Source organism: Ascidia mentula, chromosome 1 (assembly GCF_947561715.1).
Source record: "Ascidia mentula chromosome 1, kaAscMent1.1, whole genome shotgun sequence".
NCBI classification, from domain to species: Eukaryota; Metazoa; Chordata; class Ascidiacea; order Phlebobranchia; family Ascidiidae; genus Ascidia; species Ascidia mentula.
This window is the reverse complement of record NC_138566.1, coordinates 2,377,521-2,398,783: the sequence shown is the minus strand read 5'-3', so window position 1 is coordinate 2,398,783 and position 21,263 is coordinate 2,377,521. Positions and strand designations below refer to the sequence as shown.

The following is a 21,263-nucleotide window of genomic DNA, read 5'->3' as shown; positions in this document are numbered from 1 at the left end:
CCTGTTGTAGACGCCTATCGCAAAAATTAGTAATTTGTCGTATTTTGCAGATGGTTGAACTAAAAAGATAAAAGTACTGTAGACACAACGTCATAAGATTTTTGGACAGTCATATAAACGGTGGTAGGTCACTTCAAGGTCACGATGACCTCAAACCACACGCGCTTTTCGCATTCAGTGAACAACCTGCGATTCTGCACTCGCGTATCTCCTCTCAAACAAGATCACTCGAAGAGTCTCAATGTAACTAATGGCAACCAGCAGCATGCACAGAAGCGGGCGGCAGTAGGCATGGCAACGAAACATTGTGATCTTCCCGGAGGCAAGAGCATCAATCTTCCTCCTGTTGATGTTGGGAGGAACCACAACCCGCAGAGTAAGAACTGTTTTGCGGTTGATCTTCTTCAGCTTGCCAACGGATGTTCCCGCGTACCGGAACGGAACAGCAAAGAGGGAAAAAGAAGAGCAAACTGCGGAACAAGATCAGGTATATTCTGTTGCTGGGTATTGTCTTGAGAAGTGGTTTGCGCCTTGCTTTGTAAACAGCAAAATAATGCTGTTTACAGAGGATGCTGCATGGCAAAATGTGCTTTGTCGGATTTTGACCTCATGAAATGCATCAAGCAAAGTACGACAAACGTTATTGGGTTTAAGAATGAATTATAATAAATTAACTTATAATTTTTGTAAACATATATGCCGATTGATTTGGGATTAACATTGGTTTTATGTGATGCGTATGCAGTGGTTGTGAGAGATACACAAGCAAGGTTTATGCCACCGCTAAGTCAAAGAATCTTCTTAATGGCACGAGGAGTTGATAAAATCTTTCAAAGCAGAAATCCAACCGAGCATTCCTTAACCGCAAAACGCTTTTAACTTGATCCAAATACCTCAAATCCCTTCCGCGTCGACTTAAATCCAGCAAAGCGACAAACCGCTTATGATAACAACGATTCTAATCTTCAAATGTGCTTTGTTCCGCAGCGGGCCAAAGCTCCGACGGCTCCGCAGGGCACCGAAGATGCCTTTTGCCCCGGCCCTCCTTCCAGGCGAGCGTCGCTTCGGCGCCCGAGTCGTGTCGCAAACAATCTAACGCGACATCAAAGAACTTTCCGCGACGACTTAACGACAAAATTCGAGAACAAGAAAGCGATTTTGCCAAATCATGGCCACTTGCGCCACATGTTGGCGGTAGAAGTACATCACGGTTACCTCTGATTGGTGGAAATGAGAGAAAATTGAACGAACATCGGCCAATCACCGGGAAGCAGAATGACTTGGCCGGCGGGCTGAGCAAATTCAATCAGGGAAGAAATTTTCGGATGAGGAGATTCAAAACTTCGCACGAGACTGAGGTATTTCAGCAACTTTTCTTATACTTGTTTACACATCCATGCTGCTCAGTGGCATGATTCTTTTTTTTCATAAAATGTAGGTCTTCAGTGGTTCAAAGGCTTGTGTATTACCTGCGTACATTTTCGTGCACCAATTGCTGTTGTTTTCAGATGTTTACTGCAATGCATTTTGTATGTGGTTTAAACACACAAACAAGAAACGCGTACTTCCCAACAGAATCGCCTCTCGCTTGTGTATTAGAAGTTAAATTTCGCCCAAATTTAGCCTGAGCACATAGGCGGGCACGCGTCAAATACCAGCATCAGATTCCGTCGTGCGGGGAATGAATCGCAGCAGAAAAATAAACATTCCAAAGTCATCGAGTATGACGTCACAATGCTATTGTACGGAAGATTATTGGCTTCTTAGAAACTAACAAATTGTTCATGTTTTTTAGAATCACAAAGCCACGACAAATGCCGACGTCATCTCTTCGCCGCGGGTCGTCATGGAAACGCTAACGGAACTCACAATATCCCAGAGTCCCGCGCAGCCACAAGTTGTTTACAATTTATCCTCTGCGCACAAACCTGGGCGGGACTCATCGAGCGACTCATCCGATTTAACCACCGTCACGGCCGAGAGTACTCGTGTACATCCAGATGATGGCGCTCCTGAGCCAGGAGACGACGATTCGGATGAGAGGGATGAACTCGACCGGAAGTGCATTCAGTGGTTGGAGGATGTTGCTAGGGAAAGGCTGCAAAACCCAGAAAAAGTATTCCTCCCCCATTTACTGATGTCATAATAAAGCGTTCTTAAGTTGCAACTTAAAACGTACATGACTCGACATCACCAACGCCACATCTGGCAAAAATCATCAAATATATAAACAAAGTATTTTCCTGCCTTTCGCCTGCGAAGCGGGTAATCTGCGTCTTTGCAACAAACAAACTTTTGTAGAGATGAAGTGTTCATTATTTGCACACAAGAGTTTTATATTTATGTAACAATTTCTTTATGATGTTAACTGCCGACATCTGATACGTCGAATTTAATCAGATATTCACAATCCAACTATGGGGTAACAGAATATACGCTGAATACAGGGTAATATTTTAAGTCAGACTTATAGTCATGTACCCTGCATTTATCCTGTGTTAAGCGAGAATTCAGTCTGTCCAATTTTTCCATTAACATTTGTCCGAACACCGTTCCATCTGATGACGTCAACCAACTAAATTTTCGAGTTAAGCTTTTCGTTTTATTACGCGCCTTTGTTTTTTTGTAAATGAATCGAGTTCTTGATTGCACAAATGCATTGTGACGTCACAGTTCCATCTGCTTTTCATTGCCGCAAGTATTGAATAAATATCTAGCAGTATACGATACTACAATGCGTTATACAACTACACAGGATTCTAAAGGAATTCGAAGCATGATGATGGTAAAATTGTATTAATCATGATATTATTGTCTGCTGACCAAGCACCGATTGCACAGTAGAGAAACTCTTGAAAAAATAAATTAAAAGACAGCAAGGTTATGTCTGAAGAGATTTCAAAAATTATAACTTTAAAGCAACACCATATCAGTTGACAATGCATACTTCTGATTTGAGTTTCATGCATAGAAGCAAGTTTTAATGAAATAAAAGTACATTTTCCTGAATGTTTGAGGCAGAGTTCTAGGTGTTGAATCAGTCATAAAATGGCTAAATATAAAATGAACAAAACTTTGATGCTACATATAATGAACTTCATGTTTTGAAACAACATTGCACACGATAATGGATACAAAATGATATTGATGAAGGGTAAAGATATAAAAGTTGTTCACATAACACAGGGAGTACAAAGCAGTATCTTTTGTAAATCATTTTGGTCAAAAGTTAAACCATTCCAGTAAATTAAGAGCTGCCATATTTTATCCATTAACAGACGAAAATAAAACAAATACTGCCCAATAAGAAAGTTCCATTGGCAACACAGTATATCACAGATTGAACACCATATTGTCACATTCAATTACTTTACATTTGCATTGCTGAGTAATTTGTTTAATCCCTGCCGACATTGTGAGTCTCTGAAGGGCGATCTACTCTGTAGATAAACTCAGCCGGGTAAAAATACCCAACGTACTCAACTTCTTCTGGTGTCACATCTGTGTGATAATGACCCCCTGTTTTATTGGCCAGACTGTATCCGTGGGTGTGTTCAACCCTTAAATCCAAACCCTGGTCAACTGTTATAAATGTGGACAAGCACATGAAAGGGGCTCTGCAAGCAAAATAGAACAGTGTAAAAATAATAACAATATAAGTCCTTCCGAAAAAAACTGAAATATATTTTATTTTTGCCTTGAATATTTTTATCTTATTTCAACACAAAAAAGCTAATAAAGTATCTGCAAAATGATGCAGTTAAAATAGATGATACCATACAAGAGAGGCTTCTGCCATACATAAACAATCTGGTGAGGGATTCGTTAAATACTTACTCCACTTGGTAAAAAGCAAGCCAATTGTTCACCTCCTCATCCGTATTAAGTGGAGTTTTACTGAAATCTGGCATTACGTGGATTTTGATCTTTCCCTCTTTCACAAGGAAAGTTCCACCCATTCCAACAGCTTTATTCTCACCATAATGAGCTTTCAGAGCATTGCGCATACAACTTACCAGATTGTCTTTGCCTGAAAACAATAGTATTTAGTAAAAGTGCTTTTGAGAAGAAAAAGGTGCAGTAAACACACACATGTTTTTTATTTGCTTTTAAAAAGCAGACAGTACATTGGTTACATTTCTGGGCTTACGTAACAATTTAATTCATCATTGCTTGAATCGTAAGTGTTTAGGCAAGTGGTGTATATCAGTGGTTCTTAACCGGGGGGGCATCAACCACTTTTCATGGGGGGCGCAAGCTTTATAACAAAACTTTATTTTTTGTAGTGACCTTAATATCCTATGCTGTCTGTCATTTTTTTCTTACAGTTTCGGAACAAAAATCTTGTACTTTAAATGAAAAATCTGCCTGTGCAGTTAAGTTACTGTTACGTCACAAAGCAACCATTGCGTCACAAAATACCTTTTGTAATGATTCATCTGTTTCGTCACAAACCGTTTATTGGTCCCGTATTTTTTTAGTTAAATAAGCAAGCTTAAATGGTTACATATTATGTTTTTATCGTGTTGCAGTGTTTAGCTATAGCTAGCTTATTTAGGTACATCGACAAAAACACAATTTGCTTTTGGTATGAAACCTATTTACAGTTTGGGGGGGCGTACGGCACAAGTCCGTTAATAGAAGGAGGCGTGATAGAAAAAAGGTTAAGAACCACTGGTGTATATATACTTACCAAGGTTATACATGGACATAACGAGATAGGAACCTGTCATCAATTTAAATAAATCAATTTACCCCTTCTGGTTTTTGCATGAACTTCAACAACTTTTCCCTGTTTTCCCTCAGAACAATACAAGTTTGCCAGCAAGCAATGCTCAGTGCTTGAGTTATAATCTTTCTGGTAACTCTGAAGCAAATGGTTACCATTCTCTGGGATCACCTTTGAGATATGCGTAAGATTGTTTTTTTCATTTCCACCACCTAAAAATACAAAAAGGAAAGTTTGGTGTCCACATGTATCTTCATACAATACAAACACTTCATGTAACATACGCAATTTGTCAAAACATTCATCAAATGTTTCAGAAAACGAGAGGGTCGCCATAAATACAGTCAATATTAATATGATTACTGAAAACGTCAGAAACTTATGCCATTAAACATAATAATCACAAATCTGTTCATTTAGCATTCGCAAGTTATAAAATAGTCTTTCTGTATTAATCTTTCTCTCTATGAAAAAAGAAGTTAGGTTATATGGTCCTAAAATAAAAAAATATTTTAATACTTGACAAAACATATTAACCTGAACAGACAACGTTGGGCATCAATTCACAGTTTGCACCAACAACGTGTTTGGAACCTGCACCCGCACCAAGGATGAAAGAACCAGGCAGATCAACCCTCTGAGAGATGTCCTGCAAAAAACAGACTTAAATCACAACAAACACACAGAGATCAAACTTTCAAGTCAGACAAAAAATTGCAAATTCCTGGATTTCTATATAAAAGCTGTAAAATCTAATTGCACTATTTCTTTGCAAAACAAGCAACAATAAGTCATATCGCAATATGTGTGAGTACCCTACATAACGCAAACAATTTAGAAAATACCATATTCCAATGGTTTACCTGTAGATCATACACTTTCTCCTTGTACTTCGACAGAGGAATTAGATTTGGAACTCCCCCAACATCAGCCAGTCTGCTTTTTCCACAAATTCCAGGCGCAGCTAAACCATAGGGAGCTTTGCTAAGATCGGGGCAATCCACCACATGACATGACGATTCCTTGTAGTTTTCTTTTAGTCCAGTCGCAATGACTCCCGCTAATTCTTCCAACGGTGGAACATGCAGAGCCTGATGCTCCACAGCCATTGGTCGCAAAGGATCACCTTTTGCAATACTCATTTTCAGCTACTTAAACAACACAATTTTGCTGTTATAAAAAAAACTTAAGTTTAAAAAATGTAATGAAATGACATCACAACAAATTATCAACGCCAAGTACGGCATTTCAACATCTTAACCTGTAGCTTATTCCAAATTCATGTGGAAACTAGGTCGCAGTTTAAAATCGATAACAGTACTTGAAATGTTCCATACAATTAGGCATAAAACACAAAAGCTCTGTTACAGACGCTACAAACTTACAACTACTTCCTATATTGCACAAAACTGTTTTAAACTTTTGTTCCGGTCGATTCCGCTGAGCTGACCAATTGCTTTCGGCATTGCGCACGTGCAAAACGTACTGATCCAGTGCATTGTATCTGCAAACCAAATTTAATCCAAAGCGTTACAAAAAGTCACATAAATCACAAAAAAGAACTAGCCAGTTTTGACGGCCGCTTTTTCGCGAACAAGGCACGTTTTTATCCTTAACTTTTTGACTTATTTAAATTGTAATTGTCAAAAAGAACATAATAAACCATCCGAAAGTTTTTGGACAGTTGTTTCTTTTCCGAATAGGTCTGTTTTTTAAAGTTATTTTTTTTGTAGAAAAAACAAAAATTTTTATAGTTTCATCTCAATTTAAGTCTGTGTGTTCAGAAGCAAAGGGGTACAAAGGTTGGCTCTTTTGGGAATACAGCATCTGTATTTTGGGTACTATATGCAGTCTACAAAAGTAACGCTAATTTTGAAAAATAAATTATATTTAAGTTAAATGGTTTGAGTTTATCTGAAAAAGGGCAAGCATTGAAATGCCCGTATGCATCTTTATGTTTTTCTTTTTCACTAGTGGGAGTAAAGGGCATGACATGTCGTATGTTAGCTGTGAACAGAGCAACCACCTGTTATTTTTTTAAAGCCTATATATTTAAATTGAAATACTACACGAAATTATTGCCTTAATATTCGCACGGATTTCTACGTCACATAGGCTTAGGTGCGGACCAAGTTTTGCGCAAAGTTTGTGAGCCAGTGTAATTGTATCTTCCTATGTAAACAATTGAAGGCCTCCTACCCACATATCACGTAGAAAACCTGATTTGGATTCGTGACCAAGATACCAAGGGTTCGAATCCCGGCAAAAAAGGCAAGACTAATCTACAAGACTATTCTCCGGAAAATTTATAAAAATATTTCCCCAGAAAAATCTGCATATATTCCAATAACGATCGAATAATCCAAGGGCACCAGGTTGTTTTCCTTAACTTGCGTGTGGGAATTAAAACAAATCACGTATTTTTTAAAGTGCATTGTAGAAATTCATCGATTTGTGTGCCAAAAATAAGCCATGTATTACTACGTGGTAGTGCTAACTTGCATAACGTTTAACACTGGGGAATATTTTTTGCAAGTATTATGGTGAACTTGTAAGTACGAAATCCGACATACACGAATTTGACTTCATCTGCGGCAGCAGCAAAAACAACAGCAAACCAAGAAGGAAATTTGACTGCTTCGCTAAAACCCGCAGCTGTAATGATTCACGTTTGTCCTCGAGTAACCCCGTCACGCTCGGTTTGCTATCAAAACCCGCCGGTGGAGACTGAAGTTGTTTGCGAGCGAGGAGGTCGTTCTGTTTGCATGAACCGGGAGGTGTAGTAGTCGGAAAAACGAGGCAGTTGACGGGCAATGAAAAAGGTTTGTGAGACTTGCCATTGTCGATTGATCCGTCATCAATTAAAGCCGAACGGAGTTTGTATTTTGTATTGTTCGTTTGTGCGAGTGCATTTGGATATTGTATTGAACTGCTATGTGCGATTTAAACACTGGAACGTTTGAAGTACAAGATAATTATTGCTTTTTACTACTTCACGACAACGTTGGATTGCATGGAGAAAGACCTTGTACAGAATGTTGTGCATTTTGTAAAACAATTTAAAATATTTGAGAAATAATTTCCCTACGTTGTACGCTGTGTAGGATATCAATGTTGGTAGAAGCCGGCATTAACTTAAAAATAACTGGCTTAATGTTTAATATTGGATTTATATTTATTTCTTCTCTTTCGAAACAGGTTAGTAGGAAACACAACTTTTAAGAAGAAACTACGCCATGAAGTTTTATTTACTTTCGTTAATATCGACTTTGCTCGTTAGTTTCTGCCTGACCTCGCCCATCGAAAGCCCGCAAGACCACGAAGAAACCGCCGAGGTAGGTTAAGCCGTCAACGTATGCAAGACGACAGTAGTTTACAATAATGACAAAACCACATGTTCATGCTGTGTTGAGGAATTGGATTATAGCTTATGGTTTACGTGTTTTTGTGCGAAACAGCTCGAAAGACGGCATCACCACCACCACCACCGTCACCACGGCAACCGGGTGGAAGTAGTAGATAACAACTTGGAAGCAGAGATCGCGAAATTGAGAAGATTGGATGCGATTATCGGAAAAGTTGAGGAGGCTGCAATGTCCAGGGTTTCAATAGACGTCCCGGAGAATTCAAGCGACCTTCTAGAATTATCCAGCGTCACCGCCCTCGACGACCCTTCCTTAGAAAAGTTCAGGTTCGAAATTCTTTATTATCTTTCTCTGTCATTGCTAAAAATATCAACAAACAATTTATCCGGGTTTTCCCCAAACCCGTTCGACGTTTTTCACTGTCGTGTTTCGGTTTTTCGACGCATTCTGCGTTTCGTGGACGTTAAAATGATATATTTTCACATTCATTGAAGATAATACGACGTAAGTGATTTTCCCTTGTGGTTTTGAACACTTCAATGTCAATCGCGACAATTTAAATCGAACTAAAAAAAGACGACGTTTGTCATAATAGGACGCGGTGCACGTTTCGAAATCCCCCATTTTCTTCAGTAAAGCCAATCGGTTTTCTTCCACAGCGTCGTTGCGCTTCCGTACAAATTCCGTAACTACGACATAAATAAAGACGGCTTCGTTACCACCCTGGAATTATCCGAAGCTACAGGGACGATGTTGTCTGATTGCGAGGAACCTTTTACGATGGCTGACGTCAACGGTTGGTTTGATTTTTATGTTTTTCTTGCTTAACCATCCGTAACAGAGAGTCAAAATTCTTCGTTTTGTCTCCTCCAACCTGACACATTAAAGGTACCCCAGGGAGAATGATACCCACTGGTATTAAACACCATCTCCTAGATCAGTGGTTCTCAACCTTTTTTGTCCTGTGCACCTTTTAGTCGATATTCAAATCTAATTCCCCCCTTCAAATTTAGTTTCATAAAATATCGTTTACATTAACATTTTAATGTAATTCTTAGGACAGAAATTAAACTAAGGGATTTATATTGTGACACGAATTCCCCCCTACAAATTATAAACATTCCCCCCTAGTGGGGAATTCCCTTGAAAATTTCCTTGTTGGGAACCACTGTCCTAGATGGTCATCAGTTATGGATTTTTGGATGTTGTATCGAAAAAATAATCATTTTTGTTCAAAGCTTTGTAATGGAATGCATTGTTTTCTGAATTGAATTGAGCATGGGGTTTGTGGTACCCCATATGCCATCAGGCATTGCAGTGGGTTTGTGACAAATGTGTTCATATTCTCGTGACGTTTCTACGAATTTATTGGAGTCCCACGACAGAAGGAAGATGACAATTTGTTTGAAGATTCTCGTTAACTAACATGCAAATATTATCTCGCTTGATTGCCTAAGCGTGGAGACCCACAATAGCCTGCATGGTCAAGGGTAATTGTCATAGCGCACCTGCACCACTAAAGGTCAAAGCGGTCATTACCCCCATATATTCACACCGCTGCAAGTAATTTCACATCTAAACGATTTTTGTGCGTTGAAATGACTTGGATCATCACTTTCTCGCTTCAAAAGTGGATGAAAGTTGATAAACTGTTGTACGATGTTTGTGGATGGTTTTTTGTCATGGTGGAAAGTTGTCTGGCGTTGTTGAACTTGCCTGAGGCAAAACATTCGTGTATGTTTGCACAAGCTCACTTGGAGTGTGTTGCTTATTTGTGCAACAAAGAACACATCAGATACTCGTGGGTAATTTACCCGGCGCCTCGCTCCGTTTGTTTACCGAACAATTTCACTTTGTGACGTAATAATACTTGTTTGTTCAATCAGCAAATTACATTATGAATTTTGCCTCCAATTGGCAATTCCCCTTTTTCTAAGGTTTTTTAGGTAGTAGACAAGGTTTGTTTTTCTCCAGAATTGTGTTTATGCCCTGACACAAAACAAACAAACAAACTTGACATGCATGATCGCCCATGCGGCACCGCACGCATGGCTGGTCAAGCATGTCGAGCGACCCATTAACCACAGGATCAACAGGATTAACGTTGAACCTGCGGTTAAGGTTCAAGGAATCCATATACAGACCAAGTGCAGCCGCACGGCCACGCAACCTCAAAAGCAGCCGTGTGTGCGCTTATACGGTCTCGCGGCGACGATTTCGCGGTAGGCAGGATTGATCCCATACGTACAACCGAAAAAGGCTCGTTTAACGCTGCTCGGCCTCGTATTCATGCTTCAACAGCTTGCCAAAATGTAGTTAGCGTGTATGCGATTGTTTTCGCATAAAATCACTACCCTATAGAGTATCGGATTTTATAAGTAACTTAAATTTGGATAACATTTGTATATTTTGCTTAAAATGAATGCGGTACATACATATATTGCAAGCCATGTTTCCTCAAACTTTTATTATTTCAAAAGCGCACTGACTTTAAAATGTTATTGAGTTTAAACCTTTGGTCACTGGTAATTTTCCACACAGCACCATTGAATACTTAATCATAGCATCTCTGCCACATTGATAAAGCGACCCATACATGAATTGCATACTCGTTTCGCATGGATCCCAGGCATCTGATCTGCCCTTGATGACATTTAAGTTTCGAAGTTAGATAAGCGTCAGAATGTCGAGCGTTGTATCTTTAACAATAGCCGCGGGGTTTTCTTGTCGCTATTTTTCTTGATCGCTTGCATTTTAACTTCAAATTGCGTGAATTTTTGCACATTGCTTTAATTGGAAGCAATGTTATATTTTTGATAGAAATTGCTATTTAGTCCAGGCATTCTGACGTACAAATGCAAGCGCATTTTATTTTCACAAATTGTGAATTTCGTTTGTTCCCGAGTCTGGGAAACTTATCAAAACAGAAGACATTTGATTCCAATTAGCCGCGAGATTTTCCGTTTTGTTCGATTTTGTCTTTTCCTCCAATAATTCGTGCCAACAACCTAGGCATTTTTTTCCGATTTTCCAACAACAAAACTCGTCAACAACAAGTTTTAAATACTTCCGAACACGAAATTATCGAGTGATTCACTTGCAACAAGTTAACGCATGTTGTTGATGCAACCGATAACCGATCACCGCCCGTCACAGAGGCGCAACAATCGACCATTGTGACGCACGTTACGGTCGTTCGTGACGAAACAAGGCCAATGGTTACGTCAGTTTCTAAATTTTGGCGGTCAGCAGTTATCATGCTTAAAATCCTTGCTGAAAAAACGACAACGTAGTCGGAGCTACCTTTTTGCCGTTCTGTTGTTTTGGTAAACATCAAACCACTTGCAATATTGTGGTCATTGCTTGTATTCTAAACATTTCACATTATTTCCAGTTTTCTTGTCATTGTTTATCAAGTTCTTCTGTCGCTTTGCTCTAAATTTTGGATGTTTATTATCTTAGAACAAAGACCTATTGTGTCGAAACAAGTGCAAACAATACAACCGTTCTTTCCTGTTTACATCATTAAAAGTAGCATTTTACGACCCCTGTGTGGTAACAATTGACCGATTGTTTCTTTTTCTGACGTAAATTTAGTGAGTTCAGTGACGCAATAATGACCTGTTTTGAACTTTATTCCATGCTTTTGTTGTTAGCTGTGGATAAATGGGATATAGCCGAAGGCTAAAAAGTCATCTATATTTATGTTGAATTGAGTGATATCTCTTCCTACAGATTTTGAGGCTAATTTTGACCCCAATTGAGCGTTTGCTTTGAGTTTGGAAGGTTGTTTGAACCTTTCTTGGGCGTTTCATTATTCTTGGGCTCAAAGTAGTTTGTATATTGCATCAATTTTCGTCGTCTCAAAGGCAGACATTTTATAAATAGGCACGGAGCAATTCAATCTGACATTTCCGATTCTTTGGCTTCGTGTCTCGCTTCCTGGATTCGGCTTCTTTCCTCATCTTTGCTATTTGTGAGTTAGGTGCAATGTGTTGCTTTAGCCATGCAACTGCCAAACTGGTACACGCCTTTTATACGTTTTGACACCGAGAAATGAATAATTCAACAATGATTTACCGGAAAATAGTTGAATGTTTTCCGCCACAAAAAATGTATCAAGCGCTATGGACACTTTTCAGTATTTAATGAAATTACAAACATAAGGCCGAACTGTTGCGAAAGTTGCATTTATTTTATGCTAAAGAATTAAGATAAGGATATCAACAAAATGTTGACGAAGATCTTTGCAAGTAATAACTTTAAGCGGAAGCTGTTCTGTGTCGTTAAACTTCAATCCTGGGAAAGGTGCTCGGCAGCAGCGCGCACAACAGGAAGCATTTGGTGAATGAAGCCAAGACAGCAGCGGAAACCATGTACAACCCTATTGGCATGTTTGTATGGGGAGGATGACCAAGTATTGCATTTCAAATCTTGTACCGCTTTGTATGCTCTTGATATTCTGGTTATTTTGTACTGGTTTCCATACTGACTTGAGTCTGCAAAAAAACGTCCGTCTGCAATTTCAGATTTTGCCTGTGTTTTGGTGCTTCTGGCTCCAAGGTTTTGGGGGTAATTGGTCGTCATTTAAAAAACGGGTTTGTTAAGTTCATTTGCATTTCTGTCAAGTAATTTCACTCAAAAGTTTTGTCGCTCGGCAAACTTAACGTTTCAAAATGCCTTTAAATTAAGTTAATTATGAGCTAAATTGAACCACTTTATCATGAGCAGTGGAGGTTTGCTGGCCGTTTGTCATGTCCACAAACCTTAACTAGTCAAAAGACGTTCGAGTTCCTCGGAAATCGGCTTAGCAAAGGTCAAAGTTCGATGGTCAACGGCTTTGTCAATATTTATGGCATTAATTTTCCGTGAAGTGAGGAAACCTGGTAGTACATGGGCAAGAAAATTTGTTTTCTCAACAAGTTTAAACGAAATAGGACAGTTCCATACTCTACTGAGTTATGCTTTTAATTTTGGAGCAGTTTAAGTAAAGCTCCGTAAAAATTATTGGAGTTCGCGTTTATTTCCCACGAAAATAAATATTTGAACAATTACTACATTCTTTCATTCTCTCGGTGAAAAAAACAACAAATATGCACTGAAAAGATTATCACTGGAAGAACGAAACCGTTTAGTTCTTTATAATGTTACCTGGTGGTCAAAACCTATTTTTAGTTTCCAATAAGTACTACATTGAATTCAGTAAGCTCCTCCCTAGGTAATTTGTGATGACAGAGCGGTCTTTTGTGCGTGTTAATGTTCATATCTCACATATGTCATCATGGTAACCCAAACCCTCGTGGCATATAATGGCACGTACTGATGATAGCGATCAGCGTATTCATTCCTGTAATATGCAAACCGGTGTGTAAAATGGTCTAAGGTAGTGTTTAAATTTCTATGCCAAGCTATTAGTATGTAAAGAGTCCCTCTATCAGTTAATACACTAGCAATTTCAGTCTTCATGCTGGTTGTATTTTATTTATTTACCGACACATTTTGCATCTTAACTTGGGCACGCCATGGGTTACAACCGGTCATAAAACAAGTTTCCTGCAGTATAAACCAAACTTGTTTGTCAAAAATCGCCCTTGTTCCAAGTTAAAGTTTAAACTCTCGGTTAAATCGGCTTCCAAAACTCTCTTTCTCCCATTTGTGTTCACTTCGATCAGGATTTGGCAGGGCTTTCTGCTCTTGGGTTATGTACGTACTCTTGTTTACCAACCGACGTATGGGTTTGCCTTGAGTAACCAGAGAAGCTGAGTAATTATTTTCAACCTTCAGGTTCACTTTCTCCATGGAAGTTTGTGTACTGCACGGGAAGTGTTGAAACCTCTCATAACATGGGGTTATCACGTGATTCACAGCTTGTTTGTGCAACCGAGCCTCTCGTACGTGACGAAATTTGGCAAACTATATACGTTTGCTGTTCACCAGATGTCAAAACAATTTGACTAGTTTCTTTTCGTGGAACATAACAAAAAGTAAAATCGATTTGAACGCATTTGTGTAACTCTGAGTTTTTGAATTCGTTAGTTTTTGTTTTTATTGCAAACAAGCCTGTTTGATTGAGTTGTTTTTTTTTATAGCGTTTGTCTTAAAGTTTGACGCAATTGTGTTGGTTGGTTGCGACAAGAATGACGTCATTTCGGTCTCATGTTTATTGGACCCACAAGCCAACGACGTTGAACTACGTCACAAACACGAGTTATGTCGCGATTCATGGGGGGGAAAATCTTGTTCGCGAAATGTTTTTCACGTTTGGTACAAGCACTGCTACAACCACTGAACATGTTGACTCTCCGTGTTTCGTCGAACGGTTTGAATGTAAACCATTGACGACATCGGATGAGCTTTGAAACTCAATTGACTGTAACCCCCCTGGCAAGATTTGGGCAATTTTCCCGTGCTTCCGTAAACATCAAAACGTACAGGCTCTATTATAGTGGGGCACTGCTTTACTATGTCGTCATAAAAATCACATTGTGACGACATACAAGTGATATGGGTACAATAACCTCAAAACGATGAATATTTAATTAAAATAAAGATACCATGTCTGCCAAAGCACGATTGAAGACGATTTATGTCATTCCTTTTGCTATAGTTTCGCCCTTGGGTTTATCAAACCAGTGGTTCACAAAGTTTATAGGGTGATGACAAACTTGGATCCTATAGAGTTGTTGGCGCCGCGCGAAAGTTTTTTTTGTTGGTTTAACAGATTAAGCAATATTGAAACAAGGAATAGCGACTTTAAAGTTATCAGTGGTGACATACAAGTGCTTGTGTATTATTTCACTTATTCTTCGGGGGGCACCTTACCCCTGTTCACGCGACACAGTTTTGAAAACACTGTATTTAGTGTCATACAATCACTCCCAATTCAAGAACCCATTTAAACAACCATATATGTATGTAGGGGACGGTCTACTTACTGAGGAAGAATTACACAACGCTCCTTGGGTCTTCAATATGGAACCGAACGTGCACTGAGAACATCAGAAACTTGATTGGTCGCCCTTAACATCACGTGATCGAGCACGCGCGCCAAAACTCAGCTCTTTGTACAGCGCAACACCGCCCTCACGTGTGGAAATGTCTTGTTGTGTTTCATCTTTTTCTCGCTTCATGCTGTTTATTGCTATTATGACGTTTGCCATTGTGACGTAGTTCTGTATGTTCCAATGTTAAATGTGCTCTTTGTTAGTAGAACAAGTCCACGTGTTGGAATTGTAATTTTTATGAGACATAATAATGAATTTAGTGTTTGTCACTAATTTATTGAAACAAATGTCAAGTTTTTGCCATTTTGTTATGTACAAAACTTATTACATTTGAAAGACCAGAGATAAAATTACCTTGTGTTAATTTGTTACACTTGTATGACAAAGTGTGTGCTATCAGTTTTGCTGTTACTTTTTTCTTCTGCCTACATTTTTGTGTATTTTTTTTGTTGTAAATTGTGTAAAACACTTTTCCAAGCAAATTTTGTGTTGAGTTGAGAGCCGAATGTAAAAATATAACAAAAAAGGTACAAAAATAAACACTCCACATATTTTATTTCCATTTGAACACTTGCCCATGTTTTAAGTGGCGAAGTGTGCATCTACAATTAATCCAGCAAACAAACGTTATTGAATCAGCGTAACAATAGGCTTTATTGAAAAACAAAAGGTGAATATTCTGACTAGAAACTTTTCGGCACGGTTATTGTAAAGCGTATCATGGCGCGTTGATGATCAGAGAAACGGAAAAATCAGTAAATATCATTTGATAAATTTTGCAACAAGCAAAAAATTAAAGCATAAAATTTGGGTGCCTACAACATCGTGAATACAATACACAAGTACTTCAAAATATGGCATTTAAGATGATTTAAAGAGAAGTTGCAGAGGCCATTTTTCACAGCTAGTGATAAGGATCCAAGAAAAATAAATAAAATGGGTTCTGATAAATTTGCTTCATGGTAATTTTCAATTGTGAACAATTCGGTTGCACGAAAGTGAAGGAATCGCGAGAGAATGAACCATAGAAACAATAATTGCTTTTTAAATTAAGAGAACAAAAAAGAATTTTTTTATGAAACAAAAGCTTCAAGTCCCTAATAGTTTTATAAAGGACACTTCGCAAATTAACAAGGTGGCACTTTCATACGATTGATTGCAATACGTCGTTTTTACTCTGACGTCGCATTTCAAAACCAGAACAAAACAACAATAAAATACCGCCACTGCACACGTTTAAACAAGTCCAGATATTTCATACTTTTCCATGCGATTACGCCAGTTGGTGACGTCACCTATTTTGTAATACGTCACTACGTTTAAAGTACTTTTTGTCTTATACGGAGATCGATCCATCCCGGAAGGTGGTTTTACCGATGAGGACGTTCACTAACACAGGCTTCCCTTCTTCCCCAGCTATTTTCTGAGCCTTCTTGAGAGTCTCGCCGATATCGTCATCACGTCCCAGCAACAAACCTCGACCTCCGTAACCTTCACCAACCGTGTGGTAATCTGAGAGTACAAGGTGATCGCGATCAATGCCACAAAAAACATTTGAGGTGATGCCGGTATATGTACTTGTTCTGTAGATCAGCATTTTTAGTTTAATGTTTGCCAGTGTACAAGAAATATATGGTTTTATACTAAGTTACAACAATATTGTACAAGGTTAAGTCCACCACAAGTGCACCAAACGTCTTCAGTGCAAAGCAGATAAACCCTCAATTAAGGTGTATTAAAATCTGATGACATACTGGAACAAAAAAAAACTATCCCCAACAATTAACTGCCATGCAGTAGTTACAACTATCACCATTTCGAAGCATTTTGAATGTGGCCGAGGCCAATCACGTCTGAGAGAGGAAAAAGTAGTCCACAATGTTATGATACCTGTAAATGAGAGAGTGCAGGCAACACTACTCCCAAACATGGGGACTTGTTCTCTTTCAATCTGGGTCCAACCAGCGTCGTTTCCAACCAAAGCTAATACTGGGAGCTGTGAAGTAAAAAGCGAACAAAATTTTGAATTAATTTTGTGCTTGTGGTTGCCATGCAGCAAAATGACAACATCACACAATTCGAAAAATAAGTCGTTTACGAAGTCCAATATGTAAATTTCCAGCATATAAAACTTATGTAAAAGTAAGCTACAGAAAGTGACCCACCTTGTGTCTGGTAAAAGTGTCAAATTCTGCTACGCTGTAACCTAGACTTCCGTCACCGTAAATCACCCAAACTTCAGAGTCTGGGCACACTAGTTTGGCTCCTAAAGCAAAACCACCACCGACACCAAGTGTTCCGAATGCACCCGGGTCCAACCACCTGTTTAAATCATGGTGAAAGTTAATATTATTCAGTCGCACCCTTTGCAATACTGGGGCATCACTGCTTGTTTAAATTTTTCGACACGGTGCTGAGATAAAATGACTCATAAACAACACAGTTAAATTATTCAAACTACAGTCAATGTCAACCTCACAACAATCACAATTACAGGCACAAATCAAAAACTTATTGTTTAAACTTTCAGGCTTAACTAGGTTGTCCTACCTAAGAGGTCCACGGGGCCTTACAGTGTAAGCAGCAGTTCCAACAAAATCCCCACCATCAGCCACAAGAATGCTGTTGTCTGGCAACAGTTCCTCAAGTTGTTGCAGTACCTGGGTCGTTGTGAATGCATTAGACAACATTCTTTCCATTATAGATAGTTTTCAAACACGTTAAATTGTTTAATGTGTCTTTTCCTTTTTTGTTCACATTTTTTTATGCAAATGAATCACAAATACTAAGTTTCCTTTGATAAGATTGCTGCTACATGGAGCAAACAGACAACAAAAACACTCGAGCACTTGAATTACACCTTAATGGGGTTTAGGTGTATTTTGGTTGGTTGTTGGGCGAGCTCCTTATTCAGCTTCTCTTTCTTTATGTCACCTAGCAACAAAAAATGTATTTCGTGGGTTTTTTAGGTTAACTCAATAAAAGTTTTTTTAACAATTAACTTATTATTCTTACTTTGTCCGAGTTGTTCAATCCAGTCTTGTGAACACGAGAATCCTTTCCCCAGTTGCCCCGCTAGCGCCACCACAAGGCTTCCTACATCTGCTTGAATGGCCACCGTTGGGCGCCAGAACATGTCTGTGTTTTTGTACAATTGTTCCTGCGACAAAACACAAAATTGAGGAGCACAGTCTAATTAATAAGCAACACCGATGTCGTTCACAAAACAACTGTTCTGTTTTTTTACCTTGTTTCTGTTTATTGCAATGATCTTCGCTTTCTTGGGGAGTACTTTACCATAACCAAGTCTAAAATCGCAGACGTTTCCAGCTAGAATGACCAAATCTGCCTCCTGCAAGCAAATAACATATGTACAAAATGGTGCCAAAGGTGAATGTCAACAAACTGAAGCTACAAAATATTGTTAATTGGTTAAGCAAAACATAATAAACAAAACTTAAGCAAAAAAAATATAAACAACAGTTCCATTTAACCGAATAATAAAACTAACACAAGGTAAAACTATCTGGTTGTTTTCTATCAAAACAGAAGCTAGCATTCCATATGATTTTTTTATATATATATACTGTTTTAAAATGTTTTGTCATACAGAAAATGATTTTTTTAGTTGGCAATTCTCCTACTTTTAAAGCTGCTCTTCTGTTCTGTCGTATGTGGAGGGGAGAATTTCTTCCTAGCAATCCTCGTGACATTCCACCTGAATAAAGAAGTATTTGCTTAATTATGACATTTTTAACTTCATCTTTGTCAGTTTTACCAAGAAAACATGGAATTCCTATTTTTTCCACAGCAGCTCGAAGATCGTCTGCTGCCACTGGAGGCAGCAGTGCTTGACTCCCGAACACAAACAAAGGTTTTTTTGCTCTTGTTACCAGTTCTACGCAACTTTGGATCTGCGGTTTTAGTAAATTCAATCAATTAGTCAGTAATTAGTGACCCGACAACTTATAAATAAAATGATATTTTTTGGTGGAAATAACATTTTTGCAAAGAAAAAATTGTTTTTACTATAAAAGATTGGTTTATGGAAAACTTGAACACATCACCTGGTCTGCAGTAGCTTGTGGAACTCTTACAGGCAAAGGGGTCATATCTCTTTCTTCAAAAGCTCCGGCAAATAAATTGCATAGATAATTGTTGAGATACCAGTTTACAATATGATGGCGAAGTGTTTTGCCTGCAAACCATTAAATACAAATAAATAGCAGATGATTTCTACAAAAACAACAATTTTTATAAATATTGTGAAACACTGCTAAAAAGTTTTTAAAATGTAGAACCCAACCTGCGCCCCCAGAAGCTCCAATCTCCTTCTGTACAAGATTGTATGGGTAAAGTGTGTCAATAGGAAACTCCACAAATACAGGACCTAAATTAAGGTAAAAACACATATATACTTTATTATAACAGAGTTATGTCAATCAAAAATCTCAACTGTCATGAAAGCATGGGATTCTTTCTTTGAGTTGTTGAACACAGAAAACACATAATTACGAAATACCACAATTAATGTCAAACTTTTAATACTGTCATTAGCACATTTTATATGACGGAAATTTTCATTTTAATGGTATTCCATCTTTAAGAAATAGTTAATTAACCTGGTGTTCCAGACTGGGCTTGTGCAATGGCTTGCTGCAAAGTTGGCACAATATCCCTCACTCTTGTGACTGTGGCAGTAAATTTACACAGAGGTTTGAACAGAGACATTTGGTCGATGTCTTGCAATGCTCCTCTTCCTAATAACAAGTTATTTTTAAAAAGAGTTTTTCGTATTGTAAACTGTACTGTAACAAAATGCCATGGATACTAGTAGTCTGTGGTACCCAAAGATTACCTTTCAGTATTGATGCTGCTGCCCCACCCATAAGAAGGATGGGGGACTCAGCCATCTGAGCATTTTTCACCGCAGTCACAGTGTTAGTTAAACCAGGTCCAGCTGTTACAGCTGCAACTCCAATTTTGCCTGAATAAAAAAGTAAGAATTGTCATTGTCAATAACCAAAGGAACATGGTTTTCTGTATAAATAGTAAGCTACAAATAAAAATAAATTCACTTTTTTAAATGTTTGATTCTATTTAGATAAGAAACTGATGATGCCCTTTTCAGGGCGAAATATATTTTTCTGTTTTTAAACATCGTAAAAGCTGTCTGTAAGATTAATTTTTTCTGCTTATACTCAGCAACTTTTTTAAATGTAATTATGAATCTTACTCACTCAGAAAGTATCACGATTTACTGATTGCTTAGTGCTAAAAGTGAAAGTTTAAAATAAACAATACAAAAAAGTTGCAACAATCTGGAAAATGCACAATAGGCGTAAAGATAGAATGTCAGTATACCAGATAAACGAGCAACTGCATCAGCTGCAAATACTGCAGTAACTTCATGACGTGTGTCGACAATTCTGATTCCAAGTTTCTCTGAGGCCACAAGTATGGGGGATATGTGACCCCCTGTAAGTGTGAATAGGAATTCGACTCCATGAGCTTTCAAAGTGTCTGCTACCAATTCACCGCCATGGCTTCGGGAGTTTACATCAACCTGAGGAAAAACGCAACTTCATGTAAGGTGTTATTGAAGCAATTTTGGTCTTTAATGCAGTATTATGTGTAACATATCGTTTTGCACATAATTTATGCCAATACAAACCTGACATTGCTCAAAACAGAACAACAATAATATCTTAGTTTAGATAAAAGAAAATTTATACAACCACAATATGCGACAATATCACAATACCTTATGAAAGTACTGGTATATAATTCCAAACTTTCTCAAAAACCAGGTGGCCAGGAAAAGCAGGGCTCCAATGACGAACAAAACGATATTTTGGTATAAAGGTTCATGAACTACACCATCTGGTAGGTCGGCCATCTCGAACAACAAACTGATCTAACCGAAATACAATGACACGCGAAACTTCTCAAAATGTGAAAAAACAAGACAATTTCCTCGTGAAATCCAAGTGGACTTTGTCCAGAGAACACTGTGTTGTCATGAGATCAGTCATGCATAACCGTTTACCACGCATGAAAAGTCACATCGAAATTCGTGTTATTTCCTAAACACGTTCAACTATAGTAATTTCCTTTCAAATGAGACCAAAGAGTCTATTGCATTAACATTTTTTAGGTTTCGGC

The 21,263-nt window shown here is 38.3% G+C and overlaps 4 protein-coding genes across 4 annotated transcripts; 2 read left to right on the top strand and 2 right to left on the bottom strand.

Annotated features, from left to right (window-relative positions):
• Positions 1–54: 54 nt before the first annotated feature.
• Positions 55–2,712, top strand: LOC145910199 (uncharacterized). Its single transcript, XM_082997241.1, has 3 exons — positions 55–487; positions 988–1,358; positions 1,796–2,712. Exons 1-3 carry the CDS (start codon positions 145–147, stop codon positions 2,144–2,146), a joined length of 1,065 nt encoding a protein of 354 aa, XP_082853367.1. The 5' UTR covers positions 55–144; the 3' UTR covers positions 2,147–2,712.
• A 79-nt stretch (positions 2,713–2,791) lies between these two features.
• LOC145900309 (beta-keto L-gulonate decarboxylase-like) lies at positions 2,792–5,895 on the bottom strand. The gene is made up of 5 exons (XM_082988849.1): positions 5,593–5,895; positions 5,267–5,378; positions 4,756–4,941; positions 3,838–4,030; positions 2,792–3,617 (listed from the first exon to the last, which is right to left on the bottom strand). The coding sequence occupies exons 1-5, from the start codon at positions 5,869–5,871 to the stop codon at positions 3,398–3,400; spliced, it is 990 nt and encodes a 329-aa protein (XP_082844975.1). The 5' UTR covers positions 5,872–5,895; the 3' UTR covers positions 2,792–3,397.
• A 2,007-nt stretch (positions 5,896–7,902) lies between these two features.
• LOC145887722 (uncharacterized) lies at positions 7,903–15,654 on the top strand. The gene is made up of 4 exons (XM_082978916.1): positions 7,903–8,064; positions 8,188–8,420; positions 8,754–8,890; positions 15,014–15,654. Exons 1-4 carry the CDS (start codon positions 7,966–7,968, stop codon positions 15,085–15,087), a joined length of 543 nt encoding a protein of 180 aa, XP_082835042.1. The 5' UTR covers positions 7,903–7,965; the 3' UTR covers positions 15,088–15,654.
• On the bottom strand, positions 15,637–21,097 carry LOC145887721 (2-hydroxyacyl-CoA lyase 2-like). The gene is made up of 15 exons (XM_082978915.1): positions 20,863–21,097; positions 20,463–20,664; positions 19,957–20,085; positions 19,721–19,858; positions 19,405–19,488; positions 19,166–19,296; positions 18,877–19,012; positions 18,743–18,816; positions 18,346–18,450; positions 18,114–18,258; positions 17,959–18,032; positions 17,649–17,758; positions 17,264–17,420; positions 16,989–17,094; positions 15,637–16,610 (listed from the first exon to the last, which is right to left on the bottom strand). Exons 1-15 carry the CDS (start codon positions 20,995–20,997, stop codon positions 16,435–16,437), a joined length of 1,902 nt encoding a protein of 633 aa, XP_082835041.1. The 5' UTR covers positions 20,998–21,097; the 3' UTR covers positions 15,637–16,434.
• Positions 21,098–21,263: the final 166 nt, after the last annotated feature.